This window comes from Furipterus horrens, unplaced genomic scaffold (assembly GCF_987537825.1).
Source record: "Furipterus horrens unplaced genomic scaffold, mFurHor1.1.pri manual_scaffold_8, whole genome shotgun sequence".
NCBI classification, from domain to species: domain Eukaryota; kingdom Metazoa; phylum Chordata; class Mammalia; order Chiroptera; family Furipteridae; genus Furipterus; species Furipterus horrens.
The window spans coordinates 90,859,543-90,874,415 of record NW_028327178.1 but is presented as its reverse complement, the minus strand read 5'-3'; the positions used below and the strand labels follow the sequence as shown (position 1 = coordinate 90,874,415).

Below are 14,873 nucleotides of genomic sequence, written 5' to 3'. Positions count from 1 at the left end.
GCCCAGCAGAGGCCTGGACAGGTGCCTCTGGGACAGAGGGGGACCATGAGGTGAAAAGAGACTCCAAAGCCAGATCGTGGCAGAGCCAGGCAAGGGTGCCACCCACCACACTTCCAGGCCTCCCTTGCACAAGGGCCAGAACAGGTTGTAAATACAGGGTTCCCAGCAGTGACAGAAGACAGACACACAGCAGGGGCAGGAGTCAAATAGCCCCTACCACCTCCAGATGGCTACTGGTCTCACTCTTGCTGGGAAGCTGGACAAAGTTTCACAGCTCAGCCCAGCAGCGTGACCCAACCATCACATCACCACGGGGACTGTGAGGCCCCTGCTCTGGGCTTCGGCCTGTCTCGGGCCAGGCAGCTGCTTCAGATGTCCTGTGGGAGGTACTCTCCTCCCAGCACCCATCCAGGGCCTTGCCAGGGGACCAGGACCTGATCAGAGACAGAGCCCCGTGCCTACGGGAGTGAGGGACACAGACCAACCTCGTGGCCGGGGGTCTCCAACATCTGTGAACATTTATTTTCTCTTCTAGGACTCTGGTGAAGAATGTCAACGCCACCATTTAGGCAGAGCATGGGCAGCCAGGGGAAGTTTCCTATCCTGTGGGCCTGGCAGGAGCAAGCCAGGGACAGACAGGACCCCATGGGCCTTGTCATCCCACTGGAGGACAGCAAAGAAGGCTGAGCCACCTCAGCTGCTGAAGGGAAAGCACTGCTTCACGGAGCATAGAAGGGCATCCTCCAGAGGCCTGGAGTCCTGCTTCCGGGAGGAGGTGACAGGCATGGGCATCACCGACCTCTGTGGGATGTGCCTGGACGCCTGGGATAGGACTGAGTGGGCAGACGGGCATGCAGGCTGACTAGAGCTGCTGCAAGGAAAGGGAGGACTGGAGCCCCGGGGAGATGGGCCTGCTGGCCAGGAGCCTGGAGCCCAAGGCTGACGAGGAGTGCAAGGAGGAGGGGGTGGGGTGGCAGTGGAAATGCGGGCCGTCTCCCTGCAGGGACACAGGTCCTTCGAGGTGTTGTGGGTCACCTAGCCGATAAGCCGGCCCTGCTGATCTAGGACCTTGTGCATCGTGATGTCAGGCTGGTGGGTGGGTGCCAGTTCGTTGAAATGCAGGCTTTGGTAGATCTGAGGGGAGATCTGTGGGGAACAGAGCAGGGGACTGTAGAACAGGTTCACAGGAAGGCGGGGCCCTAGGGTCTTCCCATCCCCCCAAAACGTCTCCAGAGTACTCTGTCCCTTTTCACATGGACCTCTCCCCAGCCCATGACAGAGGAGTTATTCCGAGTCCCCACTGCAGACACAGGGAGCTCCCGTAACGCCCCTACGGCAGATGAGGAGGGAGAGGCTAGGGAAGCTAGGATCTGCCCAAGCAAGAGGCAGGATGGGGCTCAAAGTGGGTCTTTCCCAAGTCCCCGCTCCTTTCTCTCCCCAAGGAGAGTCCCCCTTCCCTTCCCTCCACCCCTTACTGACTGTTCCTGGCACCATGACACCTGTGTCTGCTCGGAAGCAGCCCATGGTATGGAGACACGAGCAGTAAATGCACCAACCAACCAATGGCCAGACTGGGAATGCTTTGAAGGCTATTAACAGGTGCCGGGCCCATGGAGGACCTCCTCCCATAGGCTCAATGAGACTTGTCCTCAAGGACTAAACCTGCTTCCATGGCCTCAACCAGGGCCCCGGCAAACAAATTAGTTTGGAACTGTCTGGCTCAGAATTCTGTTAAAGGCCCGAAGTTCCCCTCACCCCTGCTGGGGTGCCCAGTGGGCACAAGCGTAGCACTGATGGAGCCTCCAGCCCCAGCCTCTCAGGGAACAGCCCCACACTGCCGCACCTGGTACTTCATCGAGCCATACTGCACATTGGTGGACAGGAGCTCGGGACTCCGCGACCGCTCCTTGGGTTTGTATGCTGCTCCCAGGACTTGGCTCACCTGCAGGAGTCACGGGCAAGAGTGAAGGCTCAGGACTGAGAGCTGGGAGCCCATCAACGCCTCCCGTGTCTCCCATCCAGCCTCACCTGCTTATCCTTGGACTCCCACTTGTGCCAGCTATTCTCAATTTCTTCTGGGGAGCGCACTCCAGCCCATGGAGACATCTGGGCTAACTTCTGCAGCTTGGCCCAAGCTTCAGCCTCCACATCTTCCTTCCCATTCAGGAGAGCCATGAGTGCCACCTGCTCCCGCCGCTGGTACACAAGGGCCTCAGCAAAATTCCGCTCCTCCCTAAAATGTGGGGTGGGGGGAGGGGCTTTCCTTTATAAGATGCCCTCCACAGCATAAGGCAGGGAGACCCTCCCAGGAACCCCAAGAGGATTTCTCCTTCCAGGGCCTGATCTTCTTCAACCTTCCTATTCTTCCCACAAGGCCATTTTGCCTAGGGCCCATCACTGTTAGCAAAGCACAGATTAAACTGGTCCTGTGACACAGATTAAACAATTCCTGTGACCCTTCCTATGACCCTGTGCTCCCCCCATGGAGGCCTGACACCTCATCCGGACCTCCCCTGGACCTCCCATTGTAGAAAACTTAATCATCCTCTTCCTCACAGGGAAACCCTGTTTCTGCCTTGTGTGATACCACCTCAGAGGACTATAAAGATGTATGCCTTGACAAGAGCATAGGAGCCACAAGGGCTCTATGGGTACCTGGCAAACTCCTACTTACATGTCAAAACCCAACTCCAATCTTTAAGTAATTCGCCAAAATGACTAACACAAAGGGTAAGAGGAGAGGTACCCGCTCTATGCTCTCTAGGTCTTTTAGAAAACATGGAGTTGTTCCTTTGGCTACATACATGCGAATCTACAAGAAAGGTGATATTGTAGACATCAAGGGAATGGGCACTGTTCAAAAAGGAATGCCCCACAAATGTTACCATGGCAAAACTGGAAGAGTCTACAATGTCACCCAGCATGCAGTGGGCATAGCTGTAAACAAGCAAGTGAAGGGCAAGATTCTTGCCAAAAGAATTAATGTACGCATTGAGCATATTAAACACTCAAAAAGCCGAGATAGCTTCCTGAAACGTGTGAAGGAAAATGATCAGAAAAAGAAGGAAGCCAAAGAGAAAGGTGCCTGGGTTCAACTGAAGCATCAGCCTGCTCCACCCAGAGAAGCACACTGTGTGAGCACTAATGGAAAGGAGACTGAGCTGCTGGAACCTATTCCCTATGAATTCATGGCATGATAAGTGTGAAAAAATAATAAAAGACTTCTGTACTGATTTAAAAAAAAAAAAAAACCAACTCCAAAATCTCTTATGCTATGAAGCCTTCCTTACTTGATCCACTCAATCAGGTGATTGTCCTCTGCCATCCCTGTTCTTAATAGTCCCATCACTCATCACACTGAATGGCAGCCATGAGTTTATATGGCCATCTCCCCAAGTGGACTGTGAGTTCTTAGAAGCAGGACTTGTGGCTGGATTGTTTGGGATCTCTAGAACCTAGTACAGGGCCTGGCAACCAGCAAGACCTCAATAAATGTTTTTGTGAATGACCCAAATTACACAAGACTTAGTCAGGAATAAGGGTAGAGCATGGATGGAGGAAGAACCTATAGAGGAAAGAACAAGTGCCTCCCCCGTGACTCAGAGAAAGAATCCAACTTCTGTTCAGGACGAGCCCTGGATACTCTCCTGCCAGGGCCCTCTGGCCACACGTAACTGGCTCCTGCGGGAAAGCCAGCTCTGGAAAGCCTGAACCTGGCTCTGGGGCAGGATCCCATCTAAGGACTTGGGTTTTTATAATTTCCTTTGGTTTGTACTGCTCAGTCTTTAGCTGAGCTGGGCTAAAACAGAGCCTCAGGCTCTTAAGCCACAGCTGCCACCTATGAAGTCAAGTTGTCTGCAGGTCCCAAGCCTTTGGACTTCTAGGGCCCTCCCTGAATGTGCCCAGCACCACCCAACCCACATGAGGTTGCCTGGGACTTGGAGAGGCTCCCAGCATCCCCCTTCTTGGGCCACAAAAGACCAGGTAACTCACCGCAGCTCTGCATAGGCCTTCTTGGTGACAGCTACAAAGTCATCCTTTTTCTTTAAGCTTTTATTTAGTTCATGGTCATAAACCATCTGGGCACTCTGCAGCCTTTTCCAAACACTCAGGCCAAACGTCCCTGTGATTTAACCAGACCCAGCTCAGTAACAATGACTGGCCTAGCCTCCTCCTCTGAACCCTCTGCCCCTCACCCTCCACTCTCAACAGTCAGCCAGAAACCCCTCATCCTGACCCACACTTCATGATACCCACCATTTATCAGGTATTATGCTGGCTACTCAACAAGTATCTGGAGGAATCAGACACTAGCTCTAGTATATACTTGAAGCTCAGGCCTAAAGCGTCCTGGCCCACAGGTAGGCTGAAATGGAGAGAGTACTATGGCAATGACTGAGTGATCCTCAATTGGGCTTCAAGTAGCTCATGTATAAAATGGCAATGGTATAAAATGATCGATCGGGTGTTCATCAGACATGAGGTTAGGGGTGGGGCTGGGGAGGAACAGAACTGGAGTAGAAAGTAGGTAATAAGAACAGAGAAACCTTAGTCCTACTTCTGGGCAGGGTATAGTGAGTAGTAGGCCATTCAACTGCTGCAGAACTTTTTTAATTAACAAAAACAGTTATGTTATAAAATCATATTTTAAAAAACTATTGGAGGACTGTAGAAGCAAAGAAAGCTAGATGAACTAAAATTATAGAAAGGGAAGTCTTTCCAAGAGGACCTGAAATCCAGAGCTGCTTTCTCTTCTGGGAGCATTTTCTGAGTCTGGGCACAGGCTGAGTAAGAATCGGGCTCAACTTAGGCAGAAGAAGGCTACTGGAAGGCATGATCTGCTACTGGCTGGCGTGACAGATTAAGTCTAGTGGAGTCCCAAATGCACAGTTCTTTTTTCCACGAGACACTTGCTCAGTGCTGGGGGAGTTGAGGGTCTAGGGGTGGTGCCAGAAAGACAGACTGAGATCATTAGGAGACAGAGTCCCACTGGAGGAAGAAGTCTATGACAAACACAAAAGACTTCACGCTTGGGACAACTGAAGACAGAAGTAAACTCAGTCTACCTAAAGATGCAGTCCAGTCCCAACCCAGTTCTGTCCTGATTGCATTGAGATGAACAGTCCTACACACAGAAAAGAGCAAATGTGGTGGAGGAAAATCATATTAACTTCACTCTCTACAGTTCTTTACAAAGTTCAGAAAAGTTTTACTTTGAAGATTTTTGGTTCTGTTTTGGTGTTTTTGTTTGTTTTTTAGGTTTTTATGTATATGACATGTGAAAAGACAGGAAAACATAATCAATAATCAAAAGAAGAAATAGACATTAGAATCAGACCCATAGATGATAATTCAGACATTGGAGTTAGCAGATAAACACTTGAAAATAACTATTGTAAATAACGTTAAATAAAATAAAGAAAAAATAACAAAACAGAAGAAAAAGAAAAGAATTTCAACAGTGAATTGGAATCTATAGAAAAGGACAAAAAATACAATGATACAAGAATTTATGGGCAGACTGCATATAGAAGACAGAATTAATAAACTGGAAGGCAATTTGGTAACAAATACCCAAACTGGAATGAAGAAATTCAAGAAAAAATGGAAAGAACAGAATAGAGCATGAGAGACATGTCAAAGTCAAATAAATGGTCTAGCATACATGTTACAGGAACCCCAGAATGAGAACAGAGAGAAAATGAGCAAAAGCAATATTGAAGAGATAATATCTGAGAATTTTTCAAAACAAATGAAAGATATCAATCCAGATTTAAAATGGTCAGTGAACTCCAGCAGGATAAATACAAATGAAACCACTTAGGCACATCATAGTCAAACTGCCAAAAAACAAAAGTGTCAAAGGAAAAAGGAAAAATCACCTTCAAAGTATCAACTTACAACTGACTTTTCAAGAGAAAATGGAAGCCAGAAGACAATGGAATGGTTTATTTTAAATGCTGAAAAAAAATAAACTGCCAGCTGAGAATTCTATGTCCAGTAAAATAGTAACAGTTTAAGGCAAAATAAAGATATTTTCAGAAAAATAAAATTTTAAGAATTTATCTCTAAAATGTTAACTTGATAAGAAATAATAACTCAGTAAGAAATAATAAAGGAAGTCCTTCAGGCCAAAGGAAATGATTGCAGACAGAACCCTAGCACTTCAGGAAGGAATGAAGAGCAGCAGAAATGGGAAATGTAAGGGTAAATATAACTGCTTGCAGTAATATTATTAACAATGCCTTGTGGGAAGTCGTAACATGTAGAAGTAAAATATATGTGAGCAATAGCACAAACAGCAGGAAGGGGAATGTAAAGTTCTTGCACAGGAAGTGGTATCAGGTCAAGAGTGTATATTATAATCTATAAGGTAAACACGAAAAGAATATTATAAAAATATACAATTAAAAACTAACAAGAATAAAACAGGAAAATTTTTAAATACTTAATTAATCCAAAAGACAACAGAAAAAGAAGAATAAAGTAACAAATGGAACAGATGGAAAAAACAGAAAACAAATATCAGATGAGAGACTTAAATGATGAAAGTAATTTCTTAAGATTTAAATGGACTAAACATCCAATTAAAAGGCAAATATTATGAAATGAATGGAAAAATAAGGTTCAATATAAAGAATCAAGAATATAAAAAATAAAATGAGCAATTTCATCGTAAAAAATGTTATAAATTTAAAATAAAAATTGTAAACCCATAAGAGGGGTGAAAATTCAAGAAAACCTAAGTGAACCTAATTCAGAAAGTAGAAGAAAAAAGAGGCCACCATAATGCAAGGAGGAAGAAGCCTCCAGACAAGATGAGGCAAAACCAGATTAATTTTTTAATCAACTTGTAAAAACCTCATATGACATGACAGATTATAATCAGAAGATTCTAGCCACAGAGCAAGTCTGTAGCTACTCCAAGCACTATGAAAGACTGTTTAGCAGTACCTACTAAGACTCAGTGTATATACCCTGTGGTTCAGCAGTTCCATTCCTAGATATATATTCAACAGAAACGCATACATTCATTCACCCAAAACAAAATTGTGTAAGAATGTTCATTGCAGTGTTATAGTTAATAGAGCAAATTAGCCAGAAACAACCCCAATGCCCACCAACAGGAGCACAGATGAATTAATTATGGTATATCAGCAACCAAGTACTATTTAGCAATGAGAACGAATGAATTACTACATTCAATGAACGATGGAATTGCACAAAAAATAATGTTTAGAAAAAGAAGCCAGACACAAAGGACAACCTGTCACATTATTCCATTTATACAAAGTTCAAAATCACACAAACCTAACCTCTGGATTTGGAAAGCAGGATAGTGGTTCCTTTTGGAGAGGGGTAGGTGGAGATGGTTGGGTCAGGGGATGAGGAGAACCTCAAAGGGCTGGAAATGTTCTGTTTCTTGACATAATGGTGGTTATATGGGTATTTCTTTACTTGGTGAAAATTCACCAAGTTGAACCCATTTGGTTTGGGTACTTTTCTTTATGCATGTTATAATGCAAGAATTAAGTTTATTTTTAGAAGAGAAAGGAATATACCTTGGTAGATATATGATTTTCAAAAATATACAAAGGCAAATAATAATGTAGGGTGAGTGGGTAGATGGGTGGACAGATAGTTGATGGATAAATGGATAGACTGCCAAATGGACAATTGAACAGATTCACATTCTGTAATACTATTTGACCAAACATAGCTGCTGTGGCCTAAAACCCCCCATCCCATGGGACATAAGGTTTATGCCAACTTATGTTCTAACAGGACCAGGACCAGGACCAGGAAGGGCCAGGAAGCGTGGATGAGCTCCAGCAGGACCCATACCAATGGCGTTGCCGTCGAGTTTCCAAGCCTTGACATCCCCGTCCTGGCCAGCACTGATCACCAGCTGGAAGCTGTCCACATATAGGATGTCTACCACACTATCCAAATGGCCCTTCCAGGTAACCAGAAGCTTGGGGGGAACCAGGGAAATGGTTTGGCCAGCCACGACCTACAGAGGACAGTACAGAAGAATTACTTACAGCAAGACCATCACACAGGCTCATCGGAGGGCCCCCGAAAGGTCCCTGGTCCAGGGGCCAGGGTTTTAACTCTAGACAAGTTTCAGCACTTCTCTGGCCCTCACTGACCCCTTTGGTAAAAATCATAAAAAGCATTTACATATTGTTATATTATTTACCAATGGCCTCTGTACAGATTATTCCATTTGAACACAACAACCTTACAGGATGGTATGAGTCTCACCATTTCACAAAGGAGAGAAGTGAGTCAGAAATATTCAGTAACCAGCCCAAACCATATCCCTAAGGAAGTGGTGGGGCTTAGACAAGAACCCAGGTCTTCTAAAATTATTCATTTGGGCATTGGGAGTAGTATAGGGTGAGGAAGAGGGTGAGCTATCACATCACACCATGAAAGAATAAACTCTTCTTACCTGGAAAATGAGTGAAAATATCCAAGACCACTTTTAAATAAAACAAGATTAATGAAGGGGGTCATATTTTACCATATTCAAGTATATTAAGTCACAATAATAGAAACTTTAAACAGAATAATGGAAGACCATAGAGCTCAAAAACCAACTCAAATGAAACTTTGGGGGAAAATTTGGGGTATATGATAAAAGCAGCTGGAAAGCTGTGGTAACAGAGCAGAACCAAATAAACAGGGCTGGAATACTGGAATTGGGTCACCAATTCCCAACAGATTTTAATGCGGTGAAATTTTCTTCTAACTAAAACTAGACTGGACATAATATATTTGTGCAGAAATTCACAAAGACACCTAAGACGGCAAGACGGCTATCAAAACTATAAATGCAGAGAACCTTTGACCTAGCAATCCCCTTTCCAGGAACTTACCTGTTATTTTTCACAGATATAAAATAACATATTCATTACTCACTTCTGTTTAAGAGCATAAGATTGAAAACAGCTTCAATTCCCCTTCAAAGGAATCTGTATCAATAATATATCCTATGCCTTACTACATAGCTATAAAAAGTAATGTACTGATATGCAAAGATCTCCAAGATATATTATGAAGTAAGAAAAGTAAGTTGAATACCAGTGTGTATGACATGCCACCTTTATGTAAAACTAAGGAGGAAATGACTTTATACATGTGTGTTTGTGTAAATAAATATTGGAAAAATAACCAAAAATGAATAGAAGTGGTTACTTCAGGGAACAAAAAGAACTGTTTGGGGAGGTGGGGGGGACTAGACTCCTCATTTTAAGCATTTTTATACTGCCTGATTTTTTTTATTTTTCATTGATGTGTAATATATGTACAGAAAAGTGTAGATATTATTAATGTTCAGACTGAACATGTCTGTATGATCAGACCCAGATAATGAGGCAGAGCATGGTCAGCCTCTCAGAAGTCCCTCCCCTGGCTTTTTCCAGCCACTCTACTCTCCCCACAAGGATTATACTTCTAACGGAATAGATTTTGTCTGTTTTTCTATTTTACATAGATGGAGCATTCGATATATGAGTCTACTCTCTTACGTCTAACTTCTTTCACTTAAAGTGTTTGAAGAACCCCCATTTTGTAGTGAATAGATGCAAACCACTTATTTCCAATGCTGGATAGTATTCTGTACAGTGTATAGACCCCACTTTATTTTTCCAGTCTGTATTGATGGGCATTTGGGTTGTTTCTAATGTGAAGTTATTACAAATAGTAATCCTATCAACAGTCTTACTCATATCTCTTAGAGCATAGTTTTCTCTTGGGTATAAACCTAGGAGTAGAATTGCTGGCTTTTAGAATAGGCACATCTAGCTTTAGTAGCTGGAGTTCCCAAAGTGATTATGCCAATTTACATTCCTACCAGCAGTGGAAATTCCAGTTGATATGTACCTGCCAACATTCTGGATTGCCCATCTCTTTGGTTTCAGTCATTCCAGTAGGTGTATAGTGATATCACATTATGGCTTGAATTTGCATTTCCCCAATAACTAACGAAAAGGTGCTCAACCTCATTAATCATCAGGGAAATATCAATTTTTGAACATGTAAATTTATGTATTACCTGCTCAAGAAAATACATACATTTTAAAAATTATTTTTAAAAAGATTGCATGACTTCAGGACCCTCACTGCAATGATCAAAGCCCATGAAAAATTTATGTGCATGTGTATACATGTGCATGTGTATGCATGTGGGTGTGTATGCATGTGGGCGTGTATGCATGTGGGTGTATTTGATATGTGCATCACTTGTGTTTTGCTGGTAATGGTGACATCTGGTTAATAAAAAGTTTTCCACATCAACAAGACAACCTTGAACAGGAACCAGGATAGACTCAGAATCCCAGCACAAGAGCCATGGTCCCAGCTCGTCAGTGGAGCTGAAAGGTGCTTCTTTGAGCAATCATCCAGTACCCTTCCTACCTCCTTCTCCTCCAAGGGGATGTAGTGCGGGTGCTTGATCTGCATCGCTTTAGTAATTAAGAACTGCAACTTGTTTGTTCCACTGGGTTGAGATGACACCCCATCGGCAACTGTGCAGTAATCCTTGATGTCCCAGATCTAGGCACAAAGTGTAAGTTAGTGACCCAGCACCACTTCACTCCAGCACCAACTCACTCTGTGCACCCCTCCCAGACAGCTTCTCTTCACTTTAGCGGGGCAGTTCTTACTCACACCTCTGAGATACCCAGAAGTTCAGGGCCAGAAGGGGCCGAGTAATCTTCTAGGTCAGACCGCTTATCTAGCATGCAAAGGGCAAGCCTGGCCCAAGGACAGGACACTCTTGCCTTGTGTCTCACCACAAAGCGTGAAATCAGTTCCTGAGACAACTGATCACAGATCAGCTACATGGCTGGGGGCTGAGGGAGCTGTAGGAAGACAATGATGGAGCACAGGATTTGCTGGGGAAGGCTTCTTGCAGGGGCCTTTGGAACCAGACTCACTCACTCATTTCACTGGGCGCACCAGAGCAGGAGAGGACTTCTAAGGTAACCCGCCCCACTTCCCACTGTTTCACAATTGAAACCGTGCCCAGAGGGCACAGGAACAAGGCTAGGGCCGCCTGTGGCAGAGAGGCGGCTGGAGTTTGGCTGCGGCCTGCTCCTCAATCTCAGTGCCAGCTCTTCCTCACCCTGATGTGTCCTTCACTATCTCCTGTGACAAGGATGTAGTCATTTTTGTCAGTGGCCATGGCACCCACGACCACGTCCCTGCAGTCTTTGAAGTCCACAGAGAACTTCCCCAGCAGGCCTCCGTTCCCGTGGATGGACCAGGCGTAGATGTAGCCATCAATGCAGCTGCTCAGCAGGGCGGCTGTGTGCGGCAGGCGAGGCCTGCTCTGCAGGAAGATGATCTGTGCAGGAGAGGTGGTCCTGAGGAGCCTGCCCAGGCAAGTCACCACCCTGACCTGGTCCCCCAAGTTTCCTAGACGCTCAGTGAGAATGGTGATGGGATACCCACCCTTTTGACCTAACTGGTGACCAAGAACATTTTGCTGAGCTATGAGCTCCTTGAGGGCAAGGATTTGTGTCTGTTTTTTTGTTCACTTTATCCTCAGCAACTACGATGGTGCCTGACACATGGTCCAGGATCCATGAGTGGTCGTGGAATGGAGACACACAAGTTTGATTTGTCCTAAGGCTCAAACAAGATCTTCTAAGACCTGTAACTCAACTCAAAGCGATTTGGAGGGTGAGTTCATTCCCCTTCATATCTCACCAATCACCAAAAAAAGCATTTTAACCAAATTCTTCAAGTCTTGCTTGGGTGACGTCCTTTGGTCATTCCTCCCTGTGCTCACTTTCACCGCACATGTCACTCCTGTGGCTAACATGGGGCCACAGTGAGAAGTCACGTGAAGAACGCGGCTCACCTCACACCGAGAGAGCACAGTATGCGGAATAAAGCAAGTCAGGCCAGGCGGGGACACTGGGGCTTCCCCACTCGCGCTAAGCCGGGAATTACAGTGTGGTGGCTTACGTGTTCCCCAAACATGTCTCCAGCAACAACAAGAAAAATCTCGTTTATTCTTGTCATAGAAGTCCAAAACAAAATGCTCAGCCTGCTTCCCATTGACCCAGGTTCCAGGCCACAAAACCAGCAGTCCCTACACCACAGACAAAGGCAAGCATTTCCCCATTTTTGCAAGTGTGTTTGTGCACTGCTCAAAATGTTACCAGCACCAGCAGATGAGAAAAACAATTAAATCACCCACAGGATCCCAATAACCAGAAATGATTATCATTAAGATTTTAATGTATTTCCTTCCAGCTTTTTCTAATTGCATTTTCCATAGACTTTTATCATATCTTTTAAAATCATGAAATATACATGCAAGAACAGACAAATTTACCAATGTAACAAGAGAGAGGGTCCAGAAAGATATTATAGAAGACTATCATATAGAATAATGATGGAATTTCAAGACAGTGGAGAAAAGATAAACTATTCAATGAATGGTATTTGAACAATTGGCTACCAATTTAGAAAAAAATAAAAAGGACAACTAGATTCATATATCACTCCATATACAAAGTTACTTAGATAAAATAAAAGCTGACTAAATATATAAAATCATAAAAGTCTAGATGAAAATATAACAACTTTTTCTGTGATCCTCGGATAACCAGTCCTTTTCTCTATTGTCACAAAAGAAAATAACAAAGATGGCTAGATAAAAATGAAAACCTCAGGGTGATACCAAAAGGCAGAGGTGAAAATATTTACAATATACAAACAGGTAAAGGATTGATTTCCAGAGCATATAAAGAGCTCCAAGAAATTAATACCAAAAAAGAATTTAAAAGTATATAAATAGACATTTATTTCATTGAAGAAATATAAATATATGACAAATAAACAAAATGCTCAATGTCACAAATAATCAAGGAAATATCCTCCCCAAAGTGCTGTTTTCCACCTACCAGACTAGCAGAAATGAAAGGCTAATGTTTACCTCCTCTATGAGGCCTTGCCTGGCCACCCTATTAAAACAGCGGTGTCGCCCTGGTTGGTGTGGCTCAGTTGGCTTGAGTATCATCTTGTAACCCAAAGGTCACCAGGTTCAATTCCCAATCAGGGCACATGCGTAGGCTATGGGTTCAATCTCCAGTCGGGGCACAAGCAGGAAGCAACCAACATTGCCTCCTGATGTTTCTTTTTCTCTCTCTCCTTTCCCCTCTCTCAAATGAGAATAAAATAAACCTTAAAGAAACAACAGCAGTGTCCTCTGCACCTCCCAGGCCATTCTTCCTACCCTCTTCCCAATTTTCTTGTTCCCTACTGTACCAGCTCACCGGTGACCTATCATTTATTTTACCCCCTTAACTAGAATGTCAGCCCTATCAGGGCATAGGGTTTTTGTTTTTCTTATTCACTGCTGACCCTCACCCAGTGCCTGGCACATAGTAAATGCTCAATGAATAGCAGCTGTCTGTGCTCTGACGGAACTAAGTCACCGACCCAAAAGGTGGGGCTTCGAGTCATCTACCTTAGTCAGATTCACGGATGGAAAGGAATGGGTTCTGTTGGGCAATTCTGCTTCCAGGAGTCCATCCTTTCAATATATCTCCACAAGCGCCCAGAAGTGTACGTACAAGGATGTCCGATGCACTGCTGTGCATACAAGTTAAAAACTGGAACTAACCTACCTGTCTATCAGTGGAAGACTGGCTTCATAGTTCATGATACATCCAAACTAGGGGGTACTACGCAGTGATTAAAAAGAATAAGAAAACTTCAAAGAATAAGCAGAATCTAAATTGCTGATGTAAAATCATCATCTATGACATAGAGTTACTTTAAAAAAAACAAAACAGCAAATGGCAGGACATAGCTATGATTTGGCTATAATTTTATTCAATACATCGCTGGTCTGAAACTAAAAAGACAAAGGCTAACCCAATCCGTTATCAGTGACAGTGGCCATTACTGCTGGGATGGGATGGAAAGCAGCAGCAGGAATAACACATAGGGGACCTTTATTTTTGGCTTTACACACACTTTTTTCTCTTACCAACAAGCATGATTTTTACAACTTTTACAAGTTTTTCAAGGCATTTTTATAAGAGAGGGAAGCGCATGGTAACCCTGCCACTTTCTAACACAACTATGACTCGAACTTCCACTGGGCTCATGGCAGCAACTTAGGAAACCCAGACAGTCTCTAAATTACCCTATCTTTGCAGATTAAAGCTGGAAGGGGCCTTAGGGGTCACCCCGTCCAGAGGTGACATGACAGCGAGGGTGTCCAGGGCGAGAAGGGGGAAAGGAACAGGAGGAAGTGAGAACTAATGACCCAGTCCCCTCACATGTCATACAAAACACCCTACCAAAGCACAGGAGGGCATTTAACAGTGGATTCTGGAAATGCCACGTTTCCTTCCTCCAAGTCCAGCCCCCCAACCAGGAGGGAACACTGCTCACCTCCTTAGGCAACCCCTGCATACCTGTAGATCCTCCCCGCAGACACAGCAGCCCTGAAACCAGAATCCTGAGCAGTACCATCACCTCCACCGTGCCTCTCCAGGCCCTGGGGACAACCAGGCTGGACCCCAGACCTCCAAGTTCACAGGCACTGCATTTCCCAGCCCTACCCCACTGTTCACCCCAGCTCAGCCCCCAGACCCAGTCTGAGCATCGCCAACCTTCTCCACCGATGCATTAGACGGCAGAAACTTCTGCAATTCCCCCTTTTTCCTTTCAGCCTCGCGGAGGTGCGACTGTCTGCCATAGTACATTCTTAACGGCTTGGGGCGGTCAGCACTGAGATGTTTCTGAAAAGCAAAATGGGCCTCCCAGGTCATCATAAAGGGGTCCCCCTGGTCTGTGGGTGAACAGAGACCAGGGGCAGATGCTAAGAGCAGCCACCC

At 44.6% G+C, this 14,873-nt stretch overlaps 1 protein-coding gene and 1 pseudogene across 1 annotated transcript in view; one reads left to right on the top strand and one right to left on the bottom strand.

Annotated features, from left to right (window-relative positions):
* Window positions 1–508: 508 nt before the first annotated feature.
* Window positions 509–14,873, bottom strand: part of EFCAB8 (EF-hand calcium binding domain 8) — a 45,282-nt gene continuing 30,917 nt past the window's right edge. The window contains exons 19-26 of the mRNA XM_090285041.1: window positions 14,649–14,777; window positions 11,135–11,356; window positions 10,426–10,563; window positions 7,846–8,014; window positions 3,994–4,123; window positions 2,029–2,233; window positions 1,844–1,942; window positions 509–1,146 (exon numbers count right to left, since the gene is read on the bottom strand). Coding sequence (XP_090141167.1) covers window positions 1,036–1,146; window positions 1,844–1,942; window positions 2,029–2,233; window positions 3,994–4,123; window positions 7,846–8,014; window positions 10,426–10,563; window positions 11,135–11,356; window positions 14,649–14,777 — 1,203 coding nt within the window. The 3' untranslated portion in view covers window positions 509–1,035. The remainder of the gene's footprint in view (window positions 1,147–1,843; window positions 1,943–2,028; window positions 2,234–3,993; window positions 4,124–7,845; window positions 8,015–10,425; window positions 10,564–11,134; window positions 11,357–14,648; window positions 14,778–14,873) is intronic.
* Window positions 2,715–3,228, top strand: LOC150003419 (large ribosomal subunit protein eL21 pseudogene; annotated as a pseudogene).